Genomic DNA, 25162 nt, shown 5'->3' with positions numbered 1-25162 from the left:
AAAACAGAAGAAGGTAGAAAAGGGAAGGGAGAAGCTCTATCTCAAGAACTGTTGACAATACAAAAAGAAGTGTAGGTTTGATGGGAAATATAGGTAGCCCTTTCTGTATACTAAACGGAGAAGAAGCCTTGAGATTTTTCCTAGCAGAGCAGGTCCATATTTTCACTATCTCATCACCTCCAGCCTTCATAGTACTAATCAAGCCAAACTAATACAGGTAACTGAGAAGCTACAATAGAAGCAAATGCTTATCCCGCCAAACTGGACAACGTAACTCTAAAAATGACAAGATATTCGAGACTTCACTTCTGCCAACCAATCATATAGTTCTTCATATTATTCTCTATATAGCATAATATAGAATGAGCAACTGTGAGACTATGTGAACCAGCTCTCTTTCAGCGCAAGACACGAGGAAGGGGCAGAGCTCAGGCCATGGCTTCTACATTCCAGAAAGTGCTTTAGGGATTTTTTTTTTAATGGAGAAAATTCTGTCAACTATTTTACAACTTCTGAATTGGGGCTGGAAATAAATGTTAGCAAGTGAGTGAACCAGCAGATATGGAATCTGCAAAGAAGGACCAAGTGTATTGCAAAGCAGCTATTACTTATGAAGGTTTCTGATGTTACATTGAGTTTTAACAGCAAATTTTGATTAGCTGAGGAATTTGTATCTCAGTAATCAATGTGACAACAGATGTTGACGCCTGTTTTCTGAATCACTTAATAAAAATTTGGCCCAGTTGAGTATCACAGAATCTTAGTGCCCGATGGAAAAATGTATAAGATGCTTTAGTACAATGAATAGGACTCTGGACTCAAGGATAGAGACTATACCTAGGCAGATTTCCAACTAATGGATTGACCTTTGTAGAATCCTACCTTCTCTCTTTAAAATGGCTGTGTATAAAAAATTGTAGAGTCTCATTTTCTGCCATCTTAATCTTATACCTTCAAAACTGGGACTGTCTAAGTCCCATGTTCAACTCAAATATGCCTTAATCTCCATGGAAACAAAGCTCTGTAGTATACCTGGGGAATTTAATTAGTTCAAGGCCAGTACTTCAAGAGTTTAGCCCTATGTGGCTAGAGATCGTTCTAACCCAGTGCCCCAGGTACATAGCGAGCTTCTGCTTTGGGTCAGGACTTGTAGTATCATCTCAAGGAACTGAGTGGCACCAGGTAATCTGGCTAGAAGTCCTGGTTTAGTCACAGGGGACTACTTCCTTATCTTACTTCCTTTATTTGTCCAGGGGAACAAATTTGTAAGTGTTACCTCTGTGCCTAGGTGCCAGCCTTCTCTTCTATTGCCGCACTAAGACTGACTTACTTTTCTCAGTCATAGGTTCTATTTTCCCTAACTCTCTGGGGGTGATAACATGTGATTCCCTGACCTCTGTGACATCCAAGTAGCTGGCCACACCAGTTTCTCAAATTCTTTCTTTACTCCTTTTCTGCTATCTTCTGCTTCCTTATGAGGTACCTAAAGCAACAATCACCCTTCTACCTGCCTGATTTTGTTTAGCCTCTGAGTCTTGGTTTTTTTTTTTTTTTGTTTTGTTTTTTGTTTTTGGATCAGTATCATACTATCGCTTAGAATTTCTACATGTGTGCTGATGCTGGTTCATTTTTGTCAGCTTGACACACACTAGAGTCACCTGGGAAGAGGGATTCTCAATTGAGAAACTGGTTCCATCATATTGGCCTGTGGGCATGTATGGGCATTCGTTTTGATGAATGATTGATGTGGACAGGTCCAGCCCATTGTGGGTGGTGCCACTCCTGGGCAGGTGGCTCTAGGCTGTTAAAGCAAGTTGAGCACAAGGCCAGAGAGCAAGTCATTAAGTAACTCATCTCCACGTCTCGTTCTTAGCTTTTGTTCAGGTTCTGCTCTGAATTCTCTCAAGACTGGACTGTGAGGTGAAATATAAGTCAAAGAGACCCACTCCTCCCCCAAGTCAGTGCTTGTAATACAAACAGGAAGTAACTAATACAACATATCACAGAATATTATAGAGTTGACAGAGATTAGATATGATTCATATGGCTTTCTCATTTTAAGAGCCAAGTGACTTAGGAGTGACTTTTTCTGTGGTGACAAGTGGCCATATTATAAATATTATATAATAATACAGTAAAGCAGATATTTTCAAATTAGATACATTTAAAACAGTTTTTAAGGGCAAAGAATATATTAAAAAATGAATACTGCATTAGCATTTGAAAATAATCTGTGTCACACAGGGAGTTATAGGAAAAACATGTATGCATTTATGTATGTATGTATGAAAATGGCTATTTTACTGCAAAAATGGTGTATGTCACTATATGTGAAAAGTCTCATGGTGCATATTTAAAAAATAAGAAAATATTCTAACCAGTTTAGACTTTTTACATATGATTTTTGATCTTTTCATTAAAAACATGAAAATGCAACATCTCCCAGGTAGTTTGAAAGAACACCTGATTGACATTTGGAAGAAAATTTACTAGCTGGATTTTGAAAAACATAAAAAGAAAAAACACCCTTGCATAACAGAGGTATGAGATAGAATTCTGAGTGTGATAATCCAGGGGCTGCAGTTACAGACCTCCTCTATTGGATCAGCTTATTTTGTTGGTTTGTTTTGGTTTTGGCAGCCATTAAGATTCAGTAGAGATACGATGTGATGATATGATATCATATGACAACCAGAGTTAAAGTAAGCATTATAAAAATGATATTCCAGGACACTGTTTTCCCTACAGTATAGGTATCGGTAGTGAGTCAAAAACCAAACAAACAAACAACTTTTGTACCATGTAGAACACTATATAAGGAAGCCAAAAGTGTAGAAATTTATTAGTCTATTTATCTATATTTCCACTCTCATTAGTTTTGAAAATTTATAAAACACGTGATACTGTAGTTGTATGCGTTTATAATTAAATCAACTTATTTTAGAACATATTTGTGTTGAGGAAGTTTTGGTGAGGAATTAGGACCACCCATTCTAACACGTAGGGTATTTGCTTGGAACAAGCGACCTGTGATTCTGAAGAGTAGCCAAGTGGAAATGGCAATAGATTGTGCTGTGATGTTATATAAAATAGGTATAGACTCATAATAATGATGGCCAATGTTTACTGAACACTTCCTATGAGCGAGGTACCACACCAAGCACTTACCATTGATTATTTTATTTACTCCTCTATATCACTTTAGGAGACAGACTGAGACAGGATGAAGTTTCTCAAAGCCACATAAGGAGAGGCTGAACAGGAGGTTGCATCAGGACTTTCTTAATCTAAATTAAGTGAGTCTTATTATAAGAGCCATCCACCAGAAGAAAAGATTGAACAGATAAGTTCTGGGTTTTCTACCCCTGCCAAATGTCCAAATGTCAATAGGTTTCTTGGTGAGAGAGAACTGAAACATGATCTCTAAACCATCATTAAGATGGTGTCCATTCTAGAAGCACTGGAGGACAGGACTCCTTTGTCTAAAACTGAACATCTACAGCAGTGATAAGAGGGTAGTGCTGGGTTAGCAGGGCTGAGCTTTTCTTTCTACAGGCATCTCCAAGCCCGTAGCCTTCACTAGATATGTCTATGACCAGGAAAACACGGGCTAGCTTTCTTTCTCTAAACTTTAGACACCCTCCTTTTCTGGAGTTTGGTCTGTTCTACTCAACCTTGGAGGCCCTAACAGAAAGCAAAGCATCTATACAAATTTCTTTAACTACAGATTAGTGGCTAAGAACACCGTTACTGGGAGGGCATAGCTGATGAAGTTCTCTTACGTGAAGCACTCTGTTGGTTCGTCTGTCCCTGGCCCATGATGAAGATCTGAACTTGATAGTACAGAAAAGTAGAACTGCATTAGTGAGAGGGTAGATTCTCAGGTTCGGTTTGGGTTACTTTCTACCAGTGTTAGATACTGTAGAGTGGCTCCTCTAGACTGTGATCAGGACAGATAAGTCAGGAGCCTCTGCAAACTCGTTCACAGCTGTGGAGACTGTAAGCCTTGGGAGGGAGCCTCACTCCCACCTCAGCAGTCCATCTATGACTGTGTTGATCTGAGTGAAAGAAAATAAATCATGGAGAACCGAGTCAAAGGAACTGAGCTGAGAAGTAATCCCTGACAAGTGGGCCTATGTTGTGGGAATTTGGCCATTTGGTCTAATAATCAATGGAATGGAGTGGGTTGGCCTGATGGGTGTGGTCTTCTCTGGGAAGATGGGACCCCTTAAGAAGTGAAGGAGGAGGGTCATGTCCCCCTGCCCCCCCCCCCCCGAGATGTGGAAGGCTTCCTGATGCCATGGCTAGGTGACTTCGTCCAGAGCTTCCCTCATCCTTCCCTGGTGGACAAAGAGGCATGGGCACGCTTTATTCTGTATTCATGAGTGCGTTATTTCATCCTTTAATAAATAAGATCTAAGACTTCCATAGATGGCTACTTCAGGCCTATTTATAATGAAATAATAAAGCTGAAACTCGTGACGGGTGCCTGCAGCTCTTGTTGTTGGTGTCACTTGCTCTTTCATGTAGGGTGTGCTACAGGGTACCATCATGGCTAAGGCAGATCTTGTGACCTGAGATCACGGAGTTGCTATGGCACAAGGGATACTATAGTCTTGGTTTCTGGAAACATCTCTCACACACAGTGACCATGAAAACTGAGTGAAGAATGAATTTGGACTCTATCTTTTGAGAAGCATTTCTGAAGGCAATTTTGAGTATCTTCTACTTGACAGCCCATTCTGGCAAAGGTGGGCTGCTTGCTGTTCCATTTAGGTCAAAAGAAGAGACGTAGGAGGCCACATGCCAAATTTTATACACTGTGTAGATTTGGGCCTGTGTAAGAAGCCGCCTGTGGTTGTCATAGATAAAGATGCTACTCCTAGGGAGGTAAGTGGACTCCTAGGCTGGTTACACAAGTCACAGTCCCAAGAGTCCTCTCAGAGCAGAGAACACAGAGTTGCTATATCTTATTATTTTTGTAGCACATATAACATAAGTTTCTTTATAATTCCCATTTTTATAGCTGGGAGGGGCAAGACTTAGACACAGCTGAAGTTCTGCACCCTCACCAGGAAGAAACAATTATTAAAATGCACCTGTTACCTTAGTTTGTGCCATGCCACAGGGCAAATGTATCAGTTTCCTTAAAGCCTGTGGAGAAGGTTCTATTATCAGCCACAATTTCCAGATAAGGAAAACAGGCTGAAAGACTTCCAGGTGATCTGTCTGACAGAAAGTAGACAGACAGGTGACACCTCCTGAAGCCAGGCTTTGGGCTGGCACCCTCTTGATTACATTCTTCCCAGTACACTACCTTGTCGACACAGAAACTTGCAAAACCTCAGTATCCCTTATTAGAGTCACAGCTAATGCTGTAGCCAAGCATCAACCTTTGGAGACCTTCTTGGATGCTGAGCTGAGGGTAAGTTTAATCAAATGACCAATTTGTGGCCAGCAGTTACTTTTACATCACATTTGGGAGCCGCCAAAACAGTTAATATTTTAAACAGTTTGCACACCCTCTCCCACATCTCATTTCCAAGATAAATTATTTAGGACGCTATTTCTTCAGTACACTTCAACTTTGCTCAGGTGGATGATCACAAATTCCGAATGGTAAACACATTATCGAGGTGTCAGTGTGCTATGAACACTGGGCAATCTTACACCAACTTCCTCTGTTTTGAGCACTTCTCTGATTTTGGGATGAACCGACTGCGAATCACATATTGACAGCTTCGGTTCTTCTTCCTGTCCATCATATGGATTGGGAAAGGTACCTTACCTACTGTTTTGGGATGATCAAGGGCAAGACGACGTGTGTGAACAAAATGCCCATTCCAGAATCTGTCATGTGATCATGCTCAATAAGAATTTCCTTGGGCTTCCTGCTCCCAAACAGTTTTGTAGTCCACATTTTGACCCTGTTCAATTCAGTCACTGTCTCAGAACCTCAGGCTTCTATCTATGATATAGATCTGTCACTAAACAGTCCACAGGACTTTGGTAAGCAAAGGCATGAAAGTGAAAGTGCTTCTTAAGTCAGATTCCTGTCCCCCACACTGGTGACGCATGCCTTTTGAGGTTAAAATGCTGCACTTCTTCGTTTTCACCTTCCCTTCATCATGGTAGACTCTTGTAGGAGACGAGACAGCTACACTTCTCTCCAGCTGTCTGTTTTCTGTTGTTTTTGTTTGCTGTGTATGCAGGCATGGTGTAGATACATTATGTACGAAGGTGCATGTATGTGTATGTGTGCTCACATAAGCATATGCATGCTCATGCAAATGTGCACATGCAGAGGCCTGGGGTTGATGTGGGAAATTTTCTTCAGTTGCTTTCCCTTTGTTCTTCTGGAATGGGTTCTCTTAATGAGAACTGAAGTTTGGTGATAAGGCTAGTTTTGTCATACACTGTCTGGGTGACTGCTTAAATTGAGTTAATTGATGTTGGAAGATTCAGCCCAGTATGAAGGGCACCATTCCCTAGGCACTCCTGAACTGTACCACAGTGGATAAATCAAACAGAATACAAGTAAGTGAGTGAGCATGCATGCTTTCCTTTACCTCTGCTCTTGACTGGATGTGATGTGAGAAGCTGTCTGAGGTTTCAGGCTTGACCTCCCTACAACTGCGGACTGTGGCCTGGAACCGTGAGCTCTTTCCCCCTAAGTCACTCTCCTCTGAGTGTTTTATCAGCCAGAGAAAGGGAACTAGTGCAGGAGCTTCTGGAGACCCACACTCTGGTCTTTTTGCTTGTGCTGCAAGCACTTTAATCATTGAGATCCCTCCCCTGACCCCAGATCCATCTCCCCACTCCTCTTGAGACCCGGAGAGGGGGTTCTGTTTTCATAAGTAAAGCCAGGGCTAGAACCTGGCTCTTGGATACCTCTGTCAAGGTTTTTTCTCATGGTCTGGTGAGTGAATCTGTGAGGTCAGACCCTTGTCAGGGAGATGGTGGAGAGTGAACTTTATAAGGAGGTTGCCAGGAATCCACCCTCATAGGCCAACCAACCATCTGTCCTACGCACATCTCTGCATTCCAGCTAGGTGAGGGAAGAGCTCGGCGCCTCCTGAACTAGGCATTATCTGCAGGTTGCTCACCGTGGGTGAGTTTGTGATTGAATTGCACTGGAGCATTTATGCAATGTCTGCTGAAGATGAAAATTGTCCTCCTTAGAGCGTTTGTCACTTCGGTGTTCACACTCTGCTGAGCCCTGAGAGATTTCCCGAAAAACAAGAGCTGCTTCTCTCTCACATGAAAACAGAAAGCGTCCATGGCGGCTCCATACTCCCGTTAGGGGCCTACTGTGTGCTGATCCTGGTTCCATGCAGACTAAGAGATGTCTGGGACATCACCTAGTGCTTGCTCTAGTTAGGGTGTAGGTACAACAGGGCAGGCATCATCTAACAATTCATTGCTCTTTATTCATGAGCCAACCGATTCTGCTATCTACGCAGCCAAAGGATCCTCATACAGTTGTGCCCTCATGGAGGAGATCAACCTTCCCAGGCAAAGCCAGGGGCTTGGGACCCTTGGCTAGAATGCTCCTGTTGTAGGAGCCTAACATGCTCTGAATGTTAATGTGGATGACAGGAGTGAGTATTTGGAAGCAAGGAGAAAACATAGATCTCCCCTGACAAGTGCTAAGAAAGAGGCGAGAGCCTAACCAGTAAGTCTGCATCACAGGAGGCTGCTCTAAGACAGGAATGACCCTTCCCCCTTTCCTCCTTCTGCCTTTCCCTCTCTGCTACAATGCACTGGGGATTTTTCTTCTTATGCATTGAAGATTTGGTGCTAAAGGAAACTTTGTTCCCATCCTGGAAAAACAGGAAAAAAAGGAGAAAGACAGGCAGGCAAGGAGGAAGGGAGAGGAAGAGGGAGGAAAGGAATCCACTTGTCTGACTCTGGCCCTTTGTCCCATGTCTTGTCTACGTTTGCTGCCCACACCATCCTCTGGCCAATTCTTATGAAGATAGTGGTGCTATTGTGTGTCTTCTATCAGGGATAACTGCAAGTCTAGAGGTATTTATAAAGTCACTGCTGGAACTGGAGTGAGATGCAATAATTTATAGGTCCTCTGGTGTGGGCTTTGCTACTGCCCTTGTATACTCTATTGTCCAAGGTGTCTCTGGTTCTGTCTGAGTCTGAGGCAGGCCATATCAGGCCACCTCAAATGGTTTCTGGGTGCTATCTGTCTCTAAAAATCTGTCCCCATAGCCCAGTGTCTCTCAGGGCTTTGATGAGGTAGTTTTGTTTATTTGTGAGGGACCAACGTAGCAGGAATGTATCCCATGGTTGCCCTTTAGCACAGGAGCTGGGCTTCAGCTGGCTGGAGTCTCTCACTGTACCACCAGGACTGTGCTATTTATTGCCCAGGGAAAGGAGCTTCATTTGGAAGTAAAGGGGTCTGTCATGCTGTAGGTTTCATTGTCTTACAGATGGATTCTGCCCTTCTGGATTGAGGACAGGTATAACAGTAAGAGCCCCAGACTGTGAAGCTTACTGGTGTGTGCAATCAAGCCCTTGACAGCTGAAAGAGATCATAGAGGAGTTCGAGGCCTTTTCTCCCCTGGCCAGTCTTTTGAAGTTTGTTTTGCTAATTTTGTTTTTCATATGGAGAAATTTGGAAGGGTTCATGCATTACTGCCTGGGATGGGGTGGGTAAGATGACATTAGCAATGAGGAAGAAGCCGAGGGCTAAGCTCTCCTCTGCTAACTTGAGACCTGTGCTCACCGAGTCCTTCTCTGGATCTGTTCTTTCTTGTATCTGATTTTTAGTGAGGAGAGAGTGGCCAGTCTTACTTCAGACTTAGTGACAGGCAGACACATCTGACTTTAAGAATTTTTCTGAGCAAATTACATTACACAGAATATACAGGTGTGTGTGTGTGTGTGTGTGTGTGTGTGTGTGTGTGTGTGTGTCCTAAGGTAGATAGTGGAAGCACACAGATCACTGGGCAGTCTAGCCAAATTGGTGACTCTGGGTTGAGACACTGTCTCAAAAAACAAATTGGAGAACATCAAGGAAGATGTTGGACAGTGACCTCTGGTTTCCACACTCACATGTGCATTCACACCTACGTACACACATATGCACACATATGTACTTACACACTACCACAAAACACATACATCAGAAACAAACACAGAAAAATGCTAACTACTCTGGGAAGAATACAAGACCTGAACACATTGTTAGGAATTGTTGGATCAATTGATTTCCTCTCTGATGGAAAGGATTCAAACCCCTGCAAGAGAATATTTTCTGAACAGGGAGGAAAGGTTAGCAACATAAAAATATTGTCAAATTTTCAATCACAGGGTCTCCTTGCCTCGGGGAGCAGTCATGCTCAGATGGAAATCTCACCTCGAACAGCCGTGTTATCCTAGAGTTGACAACGCTAGAGCAGAGGCAACTTCAGAAGACAGGTTACTGATAAAATAGGCAATTCTGTAGTCTTCATTGTGTCCAAACCTCTTGGTAGTCATGGCAACATTCTGAGATGCAATGCTGACATCCCAGAAGACAGCTAACAATTTCATTTTAATAATCCCAGTCCATGTAAGATGCCTAGGTTCTTGATGAGTCTCATATATCACATGGCTGTGTGGGAGGCCAGGGTAATGAAGGGAGTGCACCAAATAATCTCAATTATGTGTTTCCCCTGTGTGGCACAAAGGTAAATAACAGGCTACTGTGATTTTCATTGACTTTCACCTGTTGTCACTGTTACTCACCTTCTGTCTTATGGCTATTGTTCCTTAGCAGACTTTGAGTATAGTTCACTATGGAATATTCTACAATCTAGTCACTACCTTCCTGCCAACCTGCTGCTCAATAGTCTTGAATAGCTTATGTTTCCTACTTTATTAGGGCTAAACTTTCCTGCCTCAGTTCCCCTCCCATTTTACTTAGTCACACACAACAAAACCTAGTCACACTCCCTCAATGAGTAAGCCTTTTTTCCACTGGGTTCAGTTTCTCCTGAGCTGTGATCTTTGCATATTGCATGTGTTTATCTGATATCTCTTTCACACAGGACATTGCTTCCACTCTTTTCTCTTCTACCGTTCTAAAGCGTGTGATTGACTCGCTCCAGTGTGTCATTCCACGACTTATCTGGTTCAGGGCACTGACTCAGTCCTTTTATGCATGACCAGTGAAGCAAGTTCTGGAGATATTGTTCTGTTCAGAAGTGTAGTCTTTTCTTTGATTAAGAGTGATCTATAGATATCTCCTATATTTTGCAATCTTGCACAGAGCTGTCTACTCCATGCTTTCTCAGTCAGAATTCCCCAAATATTACTTTCTTTGATATATATTGCTATATATGTGTAATATATATATATATATATATATATTCTCCAAAATACTTTTGATAGCACCATCATCGCCTGACATAATTCAACATTATTTTCTCTATAATGAGAATGTGAGCTCCAGAAAGGCAGAAGCTTCATCTGTCCTGTCATATTTGGTCTGCATAAAAAAGCCTTATATGTAGCATGACCTCACTTATTTTTTAATGAATTACTGAATGAATTCTTCCTCACTGGACAATTTCTAACCCAAAGGATAGAACAAGTGGAAAAGGATCATGCGTATGTTAGCCATGGTTTCTAAAACTGGATCTTTGTGTGACTCTTCCCCAGCCACCACAGAGATGAGAGCCTCACTGAGGACCAGAAGTAATCCATTTTGCAGGAATAGTGAATATTCATGTCAGAAAAGCTCTAGTACCAAGGCTGGGGTAAGACAGCCTGACTGCTGAGGGGTGTCTCTGGAAGGCATCTCCTAGAATGGTTCTCACTGCAGATAGCAAATGGCCCAGCAACATCACAGGGTATTCTAGAGGAGGTCTAATGGCTAATGTCTGAGAGGAAGATGGCTCTCAGTGGTGGCTTGGGTGGGACACACTTCTGTGGAGCAGCGAGACATGCTTACTAAATGGAATTATACTTTATTGAGTAGTGAACAACAGCACCCAGCTGCCTGGGAATTACATTGACAGGATGCAAAGGCAAGAGAATCTTGTATAAACCTTATTTACAGATCAATAGATAATCTTTCATACATAAAAGGTCAGCTCCAGGAAGGCAAAGCAGAAAAAGATTGCCTGCAAATAAAATACTGCCTTAACAGTGCATTCAGATGGATCTGTTGGTGCATACTCTCCTGGTTTAAGAGCATTTCATTATTTCTAAGCGTTCTTTCTTAACGACGTCAGGCTCCTCTGTGAAGCGTGAAGGGGTTGATGAAGAGTGCTGATTTCTAGTTGTCCTGAATTCTATGCTATCAAGGGAACAGCATGGAATGGAATCAACACGTAGAGCTTCAGCATAACATTTCTGAGTGTGTGTGTGTGCGCGCGCAGCAATTAGGATGCTCAAGTCAAATGGCGCCTCATCTCCGCCCCCTGCTAATTTTCTGCTTTTGGTTGCTCTGTTGCTAAATATTTATCCTGGCTTTACTAAAGCACGAACAAGAATGACGACACTGTTAGGAACAGACAAGCAGCAGCTCATCCCGACTGGATTTCTTCATTCATTTTGTGCTTCTTTTTCTTGAAGAAAGTTTTCACCATCCCAAAGAATATGTAAAATTCTTATTTCTATTTCTCCCTGGCTGCAGAATCATAAAGCTGTATGGATGGCTGCTGTGATGAGAGGAAAAAGCAAGGAAGGAGGGGCACAAAGATCTAACATGTGTCCCTCTCCTGCTCATAACATCAATTCCTAATCTTCCCGTGACTGTATCTGGAGAAAATACTTAGGAGAGGGTTACACTTTGGTGAGATGATAAGAGTGGGACCCTATTCTTACTGGGTTAGTCTCTGTAAGAAGCAACATCAGAGGCTTACTTGTGTACATTCTTGCTCTTTTAGGTGTGTGGCCACACTCTCTGTGAGGATGAGGGGAAAGAGGCCATCTTAAAGTCAGGAAGAGACTTGCTACAGTGGAATAATCTTCCAGTGTCCTGATTTTGGACTTCCCAGCCTCCGTGCTTGAAATGAATCTCCTTTGTTGAAGCCACCCTATCTTGTGTGGTTTGCTGTGGTTACCGGATCTGACTAATGCAAAACGGGAGCTTAACTGTACATAGACAGCTTCTCTGATAGAATCTTCCAGACAAGAGAACTTGCTGTGCATTTTTGCTCTGTTTTAGTGACCTGGAAAATCTTTCCAAAGAGCAGCTGTCTGAGTCATGAAGAGGTAGGTGTATTGCTGTCTGAAGTGCTGTTGCAGGGTAGAGTTGTTTAAACTTCCGGGGGTATCTTGTGCTGCATGCTGAAGTGGTATACAAATCTGGGGAAGGTTTAGTTTAGCCAGAAGTCAAAAGGCTTAAGACACACAATTGCTATTCTCAAATTCCTTATGGGGGAGCCACAGGACTCCAGATGTGAAACGATTCTGTGCTGATTATGTCATTCTATGCACTGGGTGTTTTCCCCTAACTTATTGTGAAACCCTAAACCACAGTATGATGTCATAAAAGCAGGTATAGACCTGGGATTTTCTCCTCTTTTCCTATAGATTCCTATGAGGTCATACAAAGACACAATGGGAAGACTGCTGTATACACCACAAAGAGGACCCTCTTGAAGGACTTCATCAGGGAGCACCTGATATTAGATTTAACCTCCAGACAACTGAGAAATAGTAACTTGTGATTTAAGCCTATAGAGGTATACTGTTTAGCATTGTGAACTGATCAAGACAACAATATTTTGCTGTGGCTTTTTTTTTTGAGTAGTAAAAGAGGATCTTTTGACAATAAAATGAAATCTCTCCCAATCTCTTACTAGCTATTTTTTTCCCTCAGAAAGCAGCTTTGAAATGTTGTGAGGAATGATCTCCCTAAACACAATGTGACTGGAACCAGCTACAGCTATCTCTCTGTCCACAGCCATGGGAACCAGGCAGGATCAATATAGGACACATAGGGATTTGAGCAAATTTCCATGTTGTGTGTCCATGAAGTTAGCTTTTCCCTGATACTGATTCAAGAGAACTGCTTACCTCAAAGTGAGAAAGGGCACTAAGAGGAGGCTGGATTTAATTACAAGTGACGCAGATTTTTATTTTCCTCTGAAATCAAAGGCAGAGCTTCATTTTTTTCTATTGAAGGTCCCCTGGCCCCTTCTCTTGCTGTACAGTGAGTTCCAAATGTACATCCTCCTAGTTCGTCAGGGTCCCCTTTATGAAGAATGAATGGTGCTGGTCATGATGTGTGGACCAATATCAGTCAAATTCTAGTTTATTTTTTTGTGATACTTAGGACCAATCTAAGCCCTACAACTGAGCTCTATTGCCAACCCCAGAGTCAAGTTCCAGACACTGAGTTTCAGAGTTTGGAGCTGACCTCTCAGTCCTCATTCACTTGCTACGCTGTGCTCTTTTAGGACAGGCTATTTATTGTGTGAAGGAACTATGAAATGTGTGCATGAGGTTTTCTTCATGAATCTATCCCATGCAGTAGAGCTCAGACTGGAGCAGTTTGCCAATTGATCTAACCCAGGAACTCCTTTCCACTTTCTACAATTCCTTTGTTCTGTTACAGAAGAGCCTGTGATCCCACATTATGCTCAGTTATCTTCTAGAGAAAGGAGAAAGAAAGAAGAATGAAAGCAGCCATGTAACTGCATGTGCTGCGTGCCCATGAAGCTGCCCTGCCTGCAGCATGAATTCAGAAGAAATCAACCTTCTTTCTTCTCTAGAACCTGTCATAGATAAGGCATGGAAGAGTAGATGGACTCTCATTTGCTGAATCTTATTCCTTAGTTCCCACTCAGAGAGCTGAGGTCTACCAATGGCTCAGTACCTTTTATCATAATTACTGACTCTAGTTAGTGTGGACCAAAATTTAGGGCCAGAGAATGATATTATTAGCAGATAATATTTATTGAATGATAGGTGAGACAGGGCCAAGGTCCTTCCATCTTGTCCCTGCTTCAGCCATCTAAGGTCTGACACACAACTGACCTCCACCCTTCTTACATGCCTTCTTTTGGGAAAAGCCCTTAGAAAATTGCCCAACCTTATTCCAGGGACTTGAGGTCAAATTGGCCTAGTTAACTTCTGCTTTATGCTTCCACTAAACTGCTTGCTTGCTCCCCTTCCTCTCCCTGCAACTGTCAACAAGATATGATTTTTGCTTTTAAAAGCTCCCAGCAGAAAGCAGTGAGGGCGCTCCATGAGAACTGTTTCTTTCCTGCCAGTCACAGGCTGGCCTTAGAGGAATCTCAAATTTGGACGCTGGTTTTGTTGAGTGGTCCTTGGAAGTTTTGCCCCATGACATAGGCACAAGGAAAAACTTTTTATGTACTCTGGATTGATTGCAAAGGTGGCCTCAAGCCTATTTTACTTTCCTGTGTCCACACCCCCCATATCATAATTACCCTTTCTACTATCAAGAAGTCACACCTATTTCTCTACCTCCTTAATTCAGGCTGGTTCTTTTCACTTCTGTGTCTAATAAAATGCACAAGAAGAGATGGTGTGATATTTAGGGTGTACGCCAAAGAAACTTGGGTTCTTCAGATGTCTCTCTTGAAACTCTGAGATCTCAGTGAAAATAAACCTACACTAGCACAGCGGAGATGATCATTCCTGAGAGGATAGCTGAGTCATTCTAACCGGGACCATTGAGAATGGCCCACCCCAGAGGAAACTGCTGACCAGCATGAGTAAGCTTAGCTGAGGTCAAGCAAACCAAGCCCTGGTCAGCAGGCTGATTTGATTGAACAACCAAGATAGGTAAAAAAAATGATAGACGGTTGTTGCTTTAAACCTCTATTTAGTATTGTTACATTAATAACCTATATGCATTGTTATTTCCATTTTCTTGGTGAGGAATCAACCTGTGAGGTTAATTTCTTGCTTCTGATAAACAGCTAGCAAATGGACTCAGGAAGCTCGACTCCATGGTCTAGATTCTTGTCTGCTGTTTTGTAAGATCTCATCATAACACTCAAGTATCTGTCAAGCCCTTGGCTAATGTAAAAGTCATTCGAGTGTAGGAAACTGTGTCTGCTGATGGGGACAGGTTGTAGGATGGAGTTCAGACATCAGGAATCTCTCTGCTGATAAAATACCATGACAGTTATCGACCAAGATGTACAAAATAAAACACTCCAATCTCTCTGAGAAAAAAAATATTTAAATGCAAAACAAGTGAGACAAACAATATCTTAGAAGTCAAGGTTGCAAAATGAAACATAGTACAAAGTTTGATTGCATCTCACTAACCCTAAGTTATGACTTGGTTCTGTAAGAGGCCTGCACGACAATCCTGTAAATGTGAAAAAAGGATAGTCCTCATTTGAAAATGAAAACAAAATGCAATTACATTAGTGGAATTTTCTCATTAAATAAAACCAGACTCACTACCATCTGTCCCCCACCTTTGCTCTTGTAACCCTTGCCCATTCTTATTGAAAAAGTGATTGATTATTCCGACAGTAGCAATTGGAGATTTTGTTAAAATATGAATGCACAATTTAACAACAGAAGGAAGGTTATAATGAATGAGCTCTTACAGATATCGTAGACTGGGGAGGTTCTGGAAGGCCTCGGGGTTGATGTACAGCAGAGTGTTGGCCTTTTCAATTCTACTGTAAAAGAGGGAGATACGTGTAAGTGACTTGAACGGCAAGAAGTATCATGGCATTTTTCATGTTATGTAGAGCCTGCCAGTAAACAATCAAGTCATTCATTCATCCATCTACCCATTTATCCATCGATCCAGCTGCCATTTCAGCAAATATTGAGCAAGCATGCAGGATCCTTTATTGTATAAATCTGTGTAAATTGAGTACTAACCCTGTCCATTTAACGCTCATCTCTTGGTACCCATCCTCCAGTCCTTTTTTTAACCATGAAGAGAGCTGAGGATTTTACTAGTAAGAATCTCCCAGAACCAGGGTGAACTAAGAAGGGGCAGGTGACACTCACATGGGGGAATTGAACTAGTGACAGCTCTGAAGCCAAGAGAAGGACATTCAGACCAGCCAGAAAGGCTGAAAAGAAGATGAGAGGGGGCGGGAGGGTTACAGGTGAGGTAGCAAAAAGACTAGAGAAATGGAAATGAAATGGCAAAGATAAACAAAATCTGGGAGAAAGCCACTTCCGTGTCTGATTTAAAGCACCAAGTTCCAGCACCTGGATGGAGGCCAGTCCCCCATCCACCCTCATTCTGTAGCCTCAATTGGCTCCCCACAGCAGATGGGGAGTGGTGAGTTCTGCATGGTGGTTTTAGCCTGTGTTGTGTCCTGATCAATAGTCTGGAAGTGAGACTATTCACATTTAGATTCCCGCAGAGAACCTATCTTTTTTCTCATCTTGTGGGATCAATGTATATTTGCTGAGATACTGTTGTTAATTACATCCTTCCTGTTTCATTAGCTTTTATGTTGCAGTAACCTGTAGCTAACCAGAGCCAACTGCAAGGCAATTAATCATTTTAAAGACAGTTAGTGTTGCATGGGGTTGAGTGCCTCTCCATGTAAGGAAGAGATACAAGACCCGTTTCATTAGCCCCGCTGTCCACTGGATGGCAACACAGGGCACGTCACACTGTGGCTTTGGTTCATTTCTCTGACAGTCTTTGTGGACTTTGAGGTCCTATAAGGTCTCTTTTCCTAACTAGAGTAAGATTAGGGCAGGTGGAGAGAGAATAAGGGAACAAGACATTAATGAAAATGAGGAGGAATCAGGAAGGAGACAGAATGGGTTGACAGAAGGAAAAAGGAGTCGGTCAAAATGGGCATGTTGTGATTTCTAAATAAACTCATTAAAACACACACACACGCACACATGCACACATACGTACATGCACACATGCATGCATGCATGCACACACATAGACTGCACAAATTTTTCTTGGAAATCCCAAATGTATCTTAGCATTACATAGCTTCAGAGTTTTTCTACTGGAGAATGAGATTATTTCCTCTTATTTGCTCAGTGTTTCCTAATCGTTTTGATCATAAAATATTTTTCTCTCTCCTTTATTGAACATCAAATAATTTCCTGGGTTCATAGTAAAAGGTAGAACATACTTTGAATGTTCTTTGAACTGACAGTCTTGACAGTCTCTGTGGCCTTGACATCCTACCAGTCTATGAATTATCTTCCAGTAATTAGACACATAATTATGTGTAGAACATTATTAGATCTATGTATTGCATGTATATACAACTAGAATGTCAAGAGAAAGTAAGTTTGTCTATACTAGTAGAACTACCAAGGGTCATTACAATATAGCTGCTTTGCTGGTTGATAACGCTAGATTGAACTGATGTTTATCTTGTCCTTTTTTCATCACAACTACTTTGGAAGTGTGGATTTCACTCTAGTTTTGCAGATGAGAAACTGAAATCTCAGATGGTTCTGGTTCTTGGTTGAGCCTTCATGCATTTGCAAAGGCAGCTATTAGGGTAGGCTTATCCAGTCTCAGTCACATTGAGTGGGAATTATTTTGGCTTTTGTAGTTGTAACATTGAATGAGGTAATGGGAAGGAGGAGTTTTCCCATCGTTGTAGGACAGGGGTTCTAGAGCCTGTGACATAAAACAACAAGAAGAAAACCAACCGAGAGAGTCAGTAAACAGAATAAAGTTTAAAGTAGAGGATGGTGCCTGTGTCTCCAGCCAGAGTCAAATGACAGTCCCTTTTAGGCTGCCTCTGGTATCTTGTAATGATGATCTATGGATCTGAGGGCAGAGCAGAGTCAAAGTTTCCAAGGAGTACAAAAGAACTTTAGGGCTTATTATGATATCATGACCCTCTTCTGCATGTGCGCGCATGCACACACACACACACACACACACACACACACACACACACTGTACTGTTGCTTACATTTCATGCAGCTTGGGTAGGTTGGAGAATACATCTGCCTCTATTACTTCCAAGACATCATTTTGAGAGATCTCTCTGTAGTAAAAGAAAGATAATTCAGATTAGTTCAGTTTTCCTCCATAGACTTTCTAAGGACTTAACTAGAGCCTTGTGCCAAGCAGAATTCATAAGACCCAAAACTGTGTTCCTTTTCTCAAGTCAGTTATAGTCATAAGTCTAAACCAATACAGTAGATGCTAATGTTTGCAGAACAGTGGGAAAATAAATCTGAGGCAGTGGTTCATTAGGTGATTAAACATTCTTCAACTGGAGAAATCAAAGCCTGAAGAAGACTTACTCAAAGGTATTTAGGGAAATAAACAGGATTGAAATAAAACTAAGTTCCTTAGGTCAGAGGTCAGCAAAGTTTCTCAGATACTTTTTTATTTATTGATTAAATTTATTTAAATAAATTTATAATTTATATTAAAAATTTAAATTAAAATAAATTTATAAATTAAATAAATTTATTTATAAAATTATAAATTTTAATTATTTATCCAGATAATAATTACTTTGTGGATCATTTGATCTATGTTGAAACTACTATAAAGACTGAAGATCCAAAGAACCCATTGGAAATGAAGTGTATGCCACTAAAACTTTATTAAGAATGGGAATGAATCTGGCCAGAGGACTGCGATTCATTAAACCTGCTCTGGACTATGGAGCCAGGTTTTCTGTTAAACTGGCTGTGGTGTGGGAGAATGTAGATGTTCATTCTTGACCTCTATTTCCTTCTTACTCTGGTTCTTCCTTGTCATTCTTGTTCTCTTCCTTATCTTAAAAGTATTTTTTTTACATTTTTTGTTAGAATAATATAAATGATATTTTCAAAATGGCAGTTTGATGTATATATATATATCACCAGAGACATATGATAAATATGCATATATATTATTCTTACCTCATTCCCATACCCTTCATTGTCCCTCCCCTTTGCTGAAGGTCTTCTTCTCCCAAGGTAGACCACTTTGTGCTTTCATAGCACAAATATTCTGCCACCCTCACTTGTTCCTCCCTCCTGCTTTAGACATTTTCTCTCCTCTCCTGGTCTCATTTGTCCTTTCATGTCCTATAACTACACACACACACACACACACACACACACACACACACACACACACACACAGAGACAGAGAGAGAGAGAGAGAGAGACAGAGAGAGAGAGACAGAGAGACAGAGAGAGAGACAGAGACAGAGAGAGAGAGACAGAGGCAGAGACAGACAGACACATGCACACAGAGATACACACACACAAATTTAATCTACATACTACATATGAGAGAAATCATGTGATATTTGTCTTCCTGAGTCTGATTTACTTCCCTTAGCACAATGGACTTCAATTCTATACATTTTCTGGTGACTTCTGTATTTTCACGTCACTTTACACTGGGCAAAATTCTGCTGTATGTCTGTACCACATTTTCTTCATCAACGCTGGACTCCAGACTGTTTCCTGACCTTGGCTCTGGGGAACACTGTATCAATAAATATGGATGATTGAATATCAACAATGTGCATGTTGACTTAGGACCTTTGAGGTATATGCCAGGAGTGAGCAGCATCTCTGAATCATGCTTTATTTCTATTTTTAATGTATTTCTATTTTTAATTCTTTTGAGGAACCTACATGTTGATTTCCATAGTGATGACACCAGTTTACATGAACATAGTAATGTATAAGGTTTCCATATTTTTCCACATCCTTGCTAGAATTAGTTGTTTTTTGAGGATAGTGATTTTGATTGGAGTGAGATGGAATATTAAATCTGTAATAATTTTAATTTCCCTGATGATTTAAAATTTTCAATATTTAAAATGTATATTAATCATTTGCATTTTTTCTTCAAGAACTGTCTGATTAGTCCATTCATTGACTGGAGGCTTCTTTTCTAGTTCTTCAGTTCTAGATATTAATCTTATGTCAGATGGACAGGTGGCCAAGGTTTCCTCCCAGGCTCCAGTCTCTCTTCACCCTAACCATTGTTTTCTTTGTTGTGACAATTATTTAAGTTCATGGCGATTCTTTCCTTGTGTCAGTCTTGGGGATGACTTTGGTGTTTTTGGAGTTTGATATCTTGATGTGTTTTACTCGTGTTTTCATCTAACAGTTTCAAAGTTTCGGGTCTCACATTCAGATCACTATTTTTTTTTTAGTTGAATTGGTGGTTATGTGTGATGTTGTGGATCTGATTTTATTCTTTTAATCAATTACATTAAAAATAAGCAGGATTAAAACCTGCCCTCCTCCATGATATTACTAAAGTGAAGTCTGTCTTTGGTATAATGGTGGCTTGGTATGATACACCCTATGTTTCAGACCCTAGCTTTTCTCCTTCTGGAGAAGTATGAAGGCTGTGGAAAATGCAGTCCACTATGCAGAAATCAGAGCCTGTGAGGAGACAGGGTGACTTGGTGTTTGTGATGGGACTCATATATGAGACATGCTTTCTTTAGGCTTCTCAGGAAGACTCTCATGCAGTTTTAATGCTTCCGTTGACTATCTCAGGAAATCTCACAGGTAGGATGAATTCAAATAGACAGAGGTAGAAATGCTGTCTGTTGTCCTGGGACTTAGCTGAAGACAGAGTTTGCTAAGCCCTTTCCAGATTAGTGCAACAGGGTCACATCTGCAATCACAGATCTGCAGAAGTCTAATTTTCAGAGGTAAGGAAGCTCCCACCTCCTCTTAGGGTCTATCTCCCTCCAGTTACATCATCACTTACCATCACAGAAATCAAATTTTCATCAGTGAACCCTTAGACAAGTGAGCCACATCTAAACCATAGTGCTGAGCATTTTATTTCATATTATATCATTTCCTCTAATTTATTTGATTATAGCATCAGTCAGGCTTTTAGCCTCTAGTCACAGACAGGTATTGTTATTCTATAAACCTGTGGTAACTCAGCTCAAAATGAACAGCCCCAGGATTTTACAAATTCATATAAGCTGTTATAGTGGGAATGGTCACAACACTGCCACATCAAGTACTAACCAGACTCAATTCAGCTTGGCTTCCAAGATCAGGTAAGACTGAATACATATGACCACAGACACATTAGCATCACTCTATGACAGGCTAAAACAGTTATGCTGGATCTCTAGTTACATCCAATGCTCAGTTATTCCCTAGCATTCCCTCTAGTAAGGGGCTGGTTGGAAAAGTGACTAAACTATTAAGAGCACTTTCAGCATTTTTAGAGGACTGGAGTTTGTTTTCCAGTGCCTGATAGGAACCTTATATCCTCCTGTAGCTCCAATTCTAGGGGATCCACCACCTTCTTCTAGCCTTTGCATTTACCTCCGTTCTCATGCTCTTTTCCAAGTACAGACACACACGCATACATAAAATTAAAACTATTAAAATAAAAAATATACATTTAGTTTATCTACAAGGAACAGTGATTGAACCCTACCTTTTCCTGTAAAAGTACTGAACATGACCACCACTCTTTTAAGCAGAATACAATTGCATTCTGAAATCCGTAGAGCATGTGTCCTGCTCCCTACCTGCATCCATGCCTCATGCAGGCATATTTCCCTTTATGTAGACAAATATTCATTTCTTGTATAGACAGGACTTAAAAGTCAACTTCCTTAATCCCCAATCAAATGGTTTATAATCTTCTGTGGTCACCAGGCTTTCCTTCTTTCTCAGTTATGACTGTTCTGTCGAGTCAAGGACTTCATTGTATAAAAACAATGTCTAGGGAAGCTTCGTCAATGAGAAGTGTGGAGAAAGGTATCCCGATGCTTTAGTACAGCAGAACTAATACAGCCAAGGGCTTCTTGTATTTGTTGATTAGAAAAGCAAGAGCAAGAACAATAAGAAAACTCTGGGACAAATGCTTAGTCCACAGACAAGACCTCTTGTCATTTGGTAGGTTTGGTCATGGTGCCAAAGGAAAACCTTGGGCAAATCTCATCTCTGTTGCAGTTCAGTAGATGCCACGCCTACGACTGAGTTCTTCCTTTTTTTATTGTTTTCTCTGCCCAATAGTCACTTACTGAGTGCTAAACTCATACCAAATCACCTCCTGATTTGTCAATATAGAGGCATATGAATAAGACACTTTCCAGAAACTCAGTGAAACCAGACTGGGAGACAGAAAATGAAATACTGATAACAGCAAAGCAGTGCAGAACAATGATGTGATAGTTGCTTCAAGTGCAAAAAGTCTCATGAGAATTTAGGGACTAGACAAGCTGAAAGGTCTATAAAATTTGGGGAGGGAGTACAGATTCTTTAATCAAGAACTTCACCCCATTGAGCTGATATAATTGGATTATTCTATCATGCTTTTAATCTCTACATGTGTGTGAATGTCAGAAGAAAAGCCTGGTAGGGTGTTAAATTGTCTTGCTCTGAAGAAAGACCCACAGTGACACACAGACTTTTGAAAGTGTAGAGCCCAAGGCTCTATTCAGGCCTTTCTAATGATAACCTGTGTTTTATAAAATGTCTGAGTGCTGACTGCTCCTATGTTAACATTTGAAAGAGTCAGAGCTATGGCTTAAATGGATTCAAATGTCCCAAGGTTCATATGTTGGAAATTTGATTTCCACTATGCTCAGGGTAAGAGAAGATGTAACTGGTACTTATGAGAAGTGATTGATTGGGTCATAATTGCCTGTGTGAAAGATTTAATGCTGCTTTCAACTATATTTCAGTTATATATTCAACTCTATATTGACAGAGTCTAGCAGTGACTTGGTATGCATTTAACGCTCAGTGAATGACTGGTGTGTAGATGAAAAGACAGAAAACGGAAGTGTCCAATCTTAGGCGTGACATCTGCTGAATTGCAAGAAATAAGATTTGCCCGAGGTTTTCCTTTGTACTTTTGTTGATTGGTCCATGCCCAAACCTAGCAAATGACAATAAGTCTTGTCTATAGTCTAAGTTGAGTGTGTTAGGTCTTGTAAAGTTGCATTAGCTTCCTCCAGTGTGAGTTGTTACAACACAGAGCCTTGTGTCTCCCCAGCCTTACTGGAAAGCATGCCCTTCTGCACATGGTGGGTTTCCTTTCTTCTCCTCTGCCACGTTATGAGTCAGCCAGATGGTGGTGTCATGATGGTTTGACTTTCCAGTCATCAGAATTGTGAGACAAATATGATTTTATAACTATTCATGTTGGGTGTTCTACATTTTTTCCTTTAAATATAGGAAATAAACTCTAGTGAGAATTCATCTTATTCCTTCTCCTCCCATTCCATTGAGGATCTTTCTCCAACTTATGCAGTTTGCTTTCCTTTGATTGTGTATGTTAAGGCAACCAATGGCACTAAAATATTCAGAATAAGCCAGGTGGTGGTGGTGCATGCCTTTAATCCAAGTGCCCAGAAGACAGAGGCAGGGGGATCTCTGTGAATTATAAGCCAGTCTGATCTACAGAGCTAGTTCCAGGACAGCCAGGACTGTTGCACAGAGAAACCCTGTCTCAAAAAACCAAAAATAATATATTTGGAATAAAATTCCATTTCTTTAATAACCTTATAATTTATTTGAAGAATAAGTTTAATTATCTTTCCCTCCATAACCTAGGCAATCATATATCCTCTATTGATAATCCTCACATATTCCACTGGATCTACATTCTGGAGATGAATTATATGGTTTAAATAAAGAAGTTCCCTTTTTGCTGCAGAGAACCTCTAGAGAACAGTACCATTGCCATAGCCTTAGTACTACCTGTCTTAGCCTTCCTGCTCCCAGTCAACTGTTTCTTAAATTACTCTGAGTGGTTAAGGAAGACTCTTCCACTCTGCTTTGGAACAGTAAAGCTGTGATCTTGAACACACAAAGCAAACAATCTTTGCAAATCAAATTGCATGTTAACACTGGAGGGAGGCTTGTTGTTCAGCAGAGTCTCAGAGTGAGATTGTTAAAGGGTAGAGAACTAATTCAATAAATGCACAGCAGATTTTGACTAGGCAGCTTCTGTATTTTGTGTGCTGACATCAGTGACAGGAATCTAGAGATAAATAAACTGTGTCCTGGGGTCATAGCAGTTTTCTGAGAGTCTAGTTAGATTTATGTGTTAGGCCTCATTTAGGTTACTGGAAAAATAAACTTTTTTTGTACATTGTATCTAATATAATGGTATATATAGATACACATGTTAACATATAACATAACCCATAAATAAGCATGCCGTAAATACCCAATTATGTAATATACATATACTTAGCCATAAAGCGTATTTCTGGAGGAGTTGAGAACCCCCCAACATGAAGTACATGCTTCACAATGAAGAGACATACGATACAAAACCCACATATTATATACACACATATAATGCACATACTAAAAGTATATATGAGTTACACAGTACTCATTGTTATAAAACACATGACTATAAATGAGTATCATGATATAAAGTTTAAAGTGGTTGTAACTATATATATATATATATATATATATATATGGTGACATGTTAGTATGAATACAGGTTACATATCATTTTTAATAATGTGTATATGGTACACACATCCTGTCATTTCCTATGTTTTCTACTCTCCCAGTTCTGGAGATGAACCACACACTCTGTGGTGTGAAGTTAGGAAACACCAGGGAAAACACTGATGAAAATGCCTTCCAGAGAAGTTTATAAAATGCCTCAAATTCACATTCATATCCCATTAAAATCTCTTAAGGTTGATTCTGAGATTTTACAGTTGGAGGATTTGAACTTCTCCATCTGACTACTGGAATGTTAAGGAGATTCCCAGTGTAGGATGTTGACAATAGCTGCCTCCGGCTTCCAAAGGGACTGAGCAATGAAAGGAAATGCTTGTCTGATAGCAAATTCAAACACCGCCATGCCGCTAGACCATGTAACTCCCTCTCCTGATGTTTAAGACTGCATTCATTTAGGCTGATGAATTCGTGAGTTGCTGACATGGGTCACCACCATACTGGGGGAACAGCTGCTGGAAATGTCCTAAGAACCCTTGCACAACGGAATCCAGGTCAGTTCCTACTCCCATCTATAGGTTATTTCCATTCTTCAGCTAGGCTGTGGTCTTATTCCAAATCACAGTTCCATTTTGATTTGCGCGGTGAGTGCTCATCTATTTCATGGACCCCTCACAGGATGCTAGATAAGACAAGGAACACGCCTTGGCATGGGTGGCCACCCCTCCTAAAGCTATAACCAAAGAAGTGTGCTGTTCCCTAAGGAAGTGTAGCAGGCTTTCTTGGAACATCACACTCCAAATAATGACACAGAGACTTAATGTTAGTT

At 40.8% G+C, this 25162-nt stretch overlaps 1 protein-coding gene across 1 annotated transcript in view; it reads right to left on the bottom strand.

Annotated features, from left to right (window-relative positions):
* Nucleotides 1–25162, bottom strand: part of Fshr (follicle stimulating hormone receptor) — a 185207-nt gene that overhangs the window by 33296 nt on the left and 126749 nt on the right. The window contains 2 exon segments of the mRNA XM_087907284.1: nucleotides 15546–15620; nucleotides 17868–17942. Coding sequence (XP_087763410.1) covers nucleotides 15546–15620; nucleotides 17868–17942 — 150 coding nt within the window.

This window comes from Myodes glareolus, chromosome 6 (genome assembly GCF_982192425.1).
Source record: "Myodes glareolus chromosome 6, mMyoGla1.1, whole genome shotgun sequence".
NCBI lineage: Eukaryota > Metazoa > Chordata > Mammalia > Rodentia > Cricetidae > Myodes > Myodes glareolus.
This window is presented reverse-complemented; position numbering and strand designations above follow the sequence as displayed.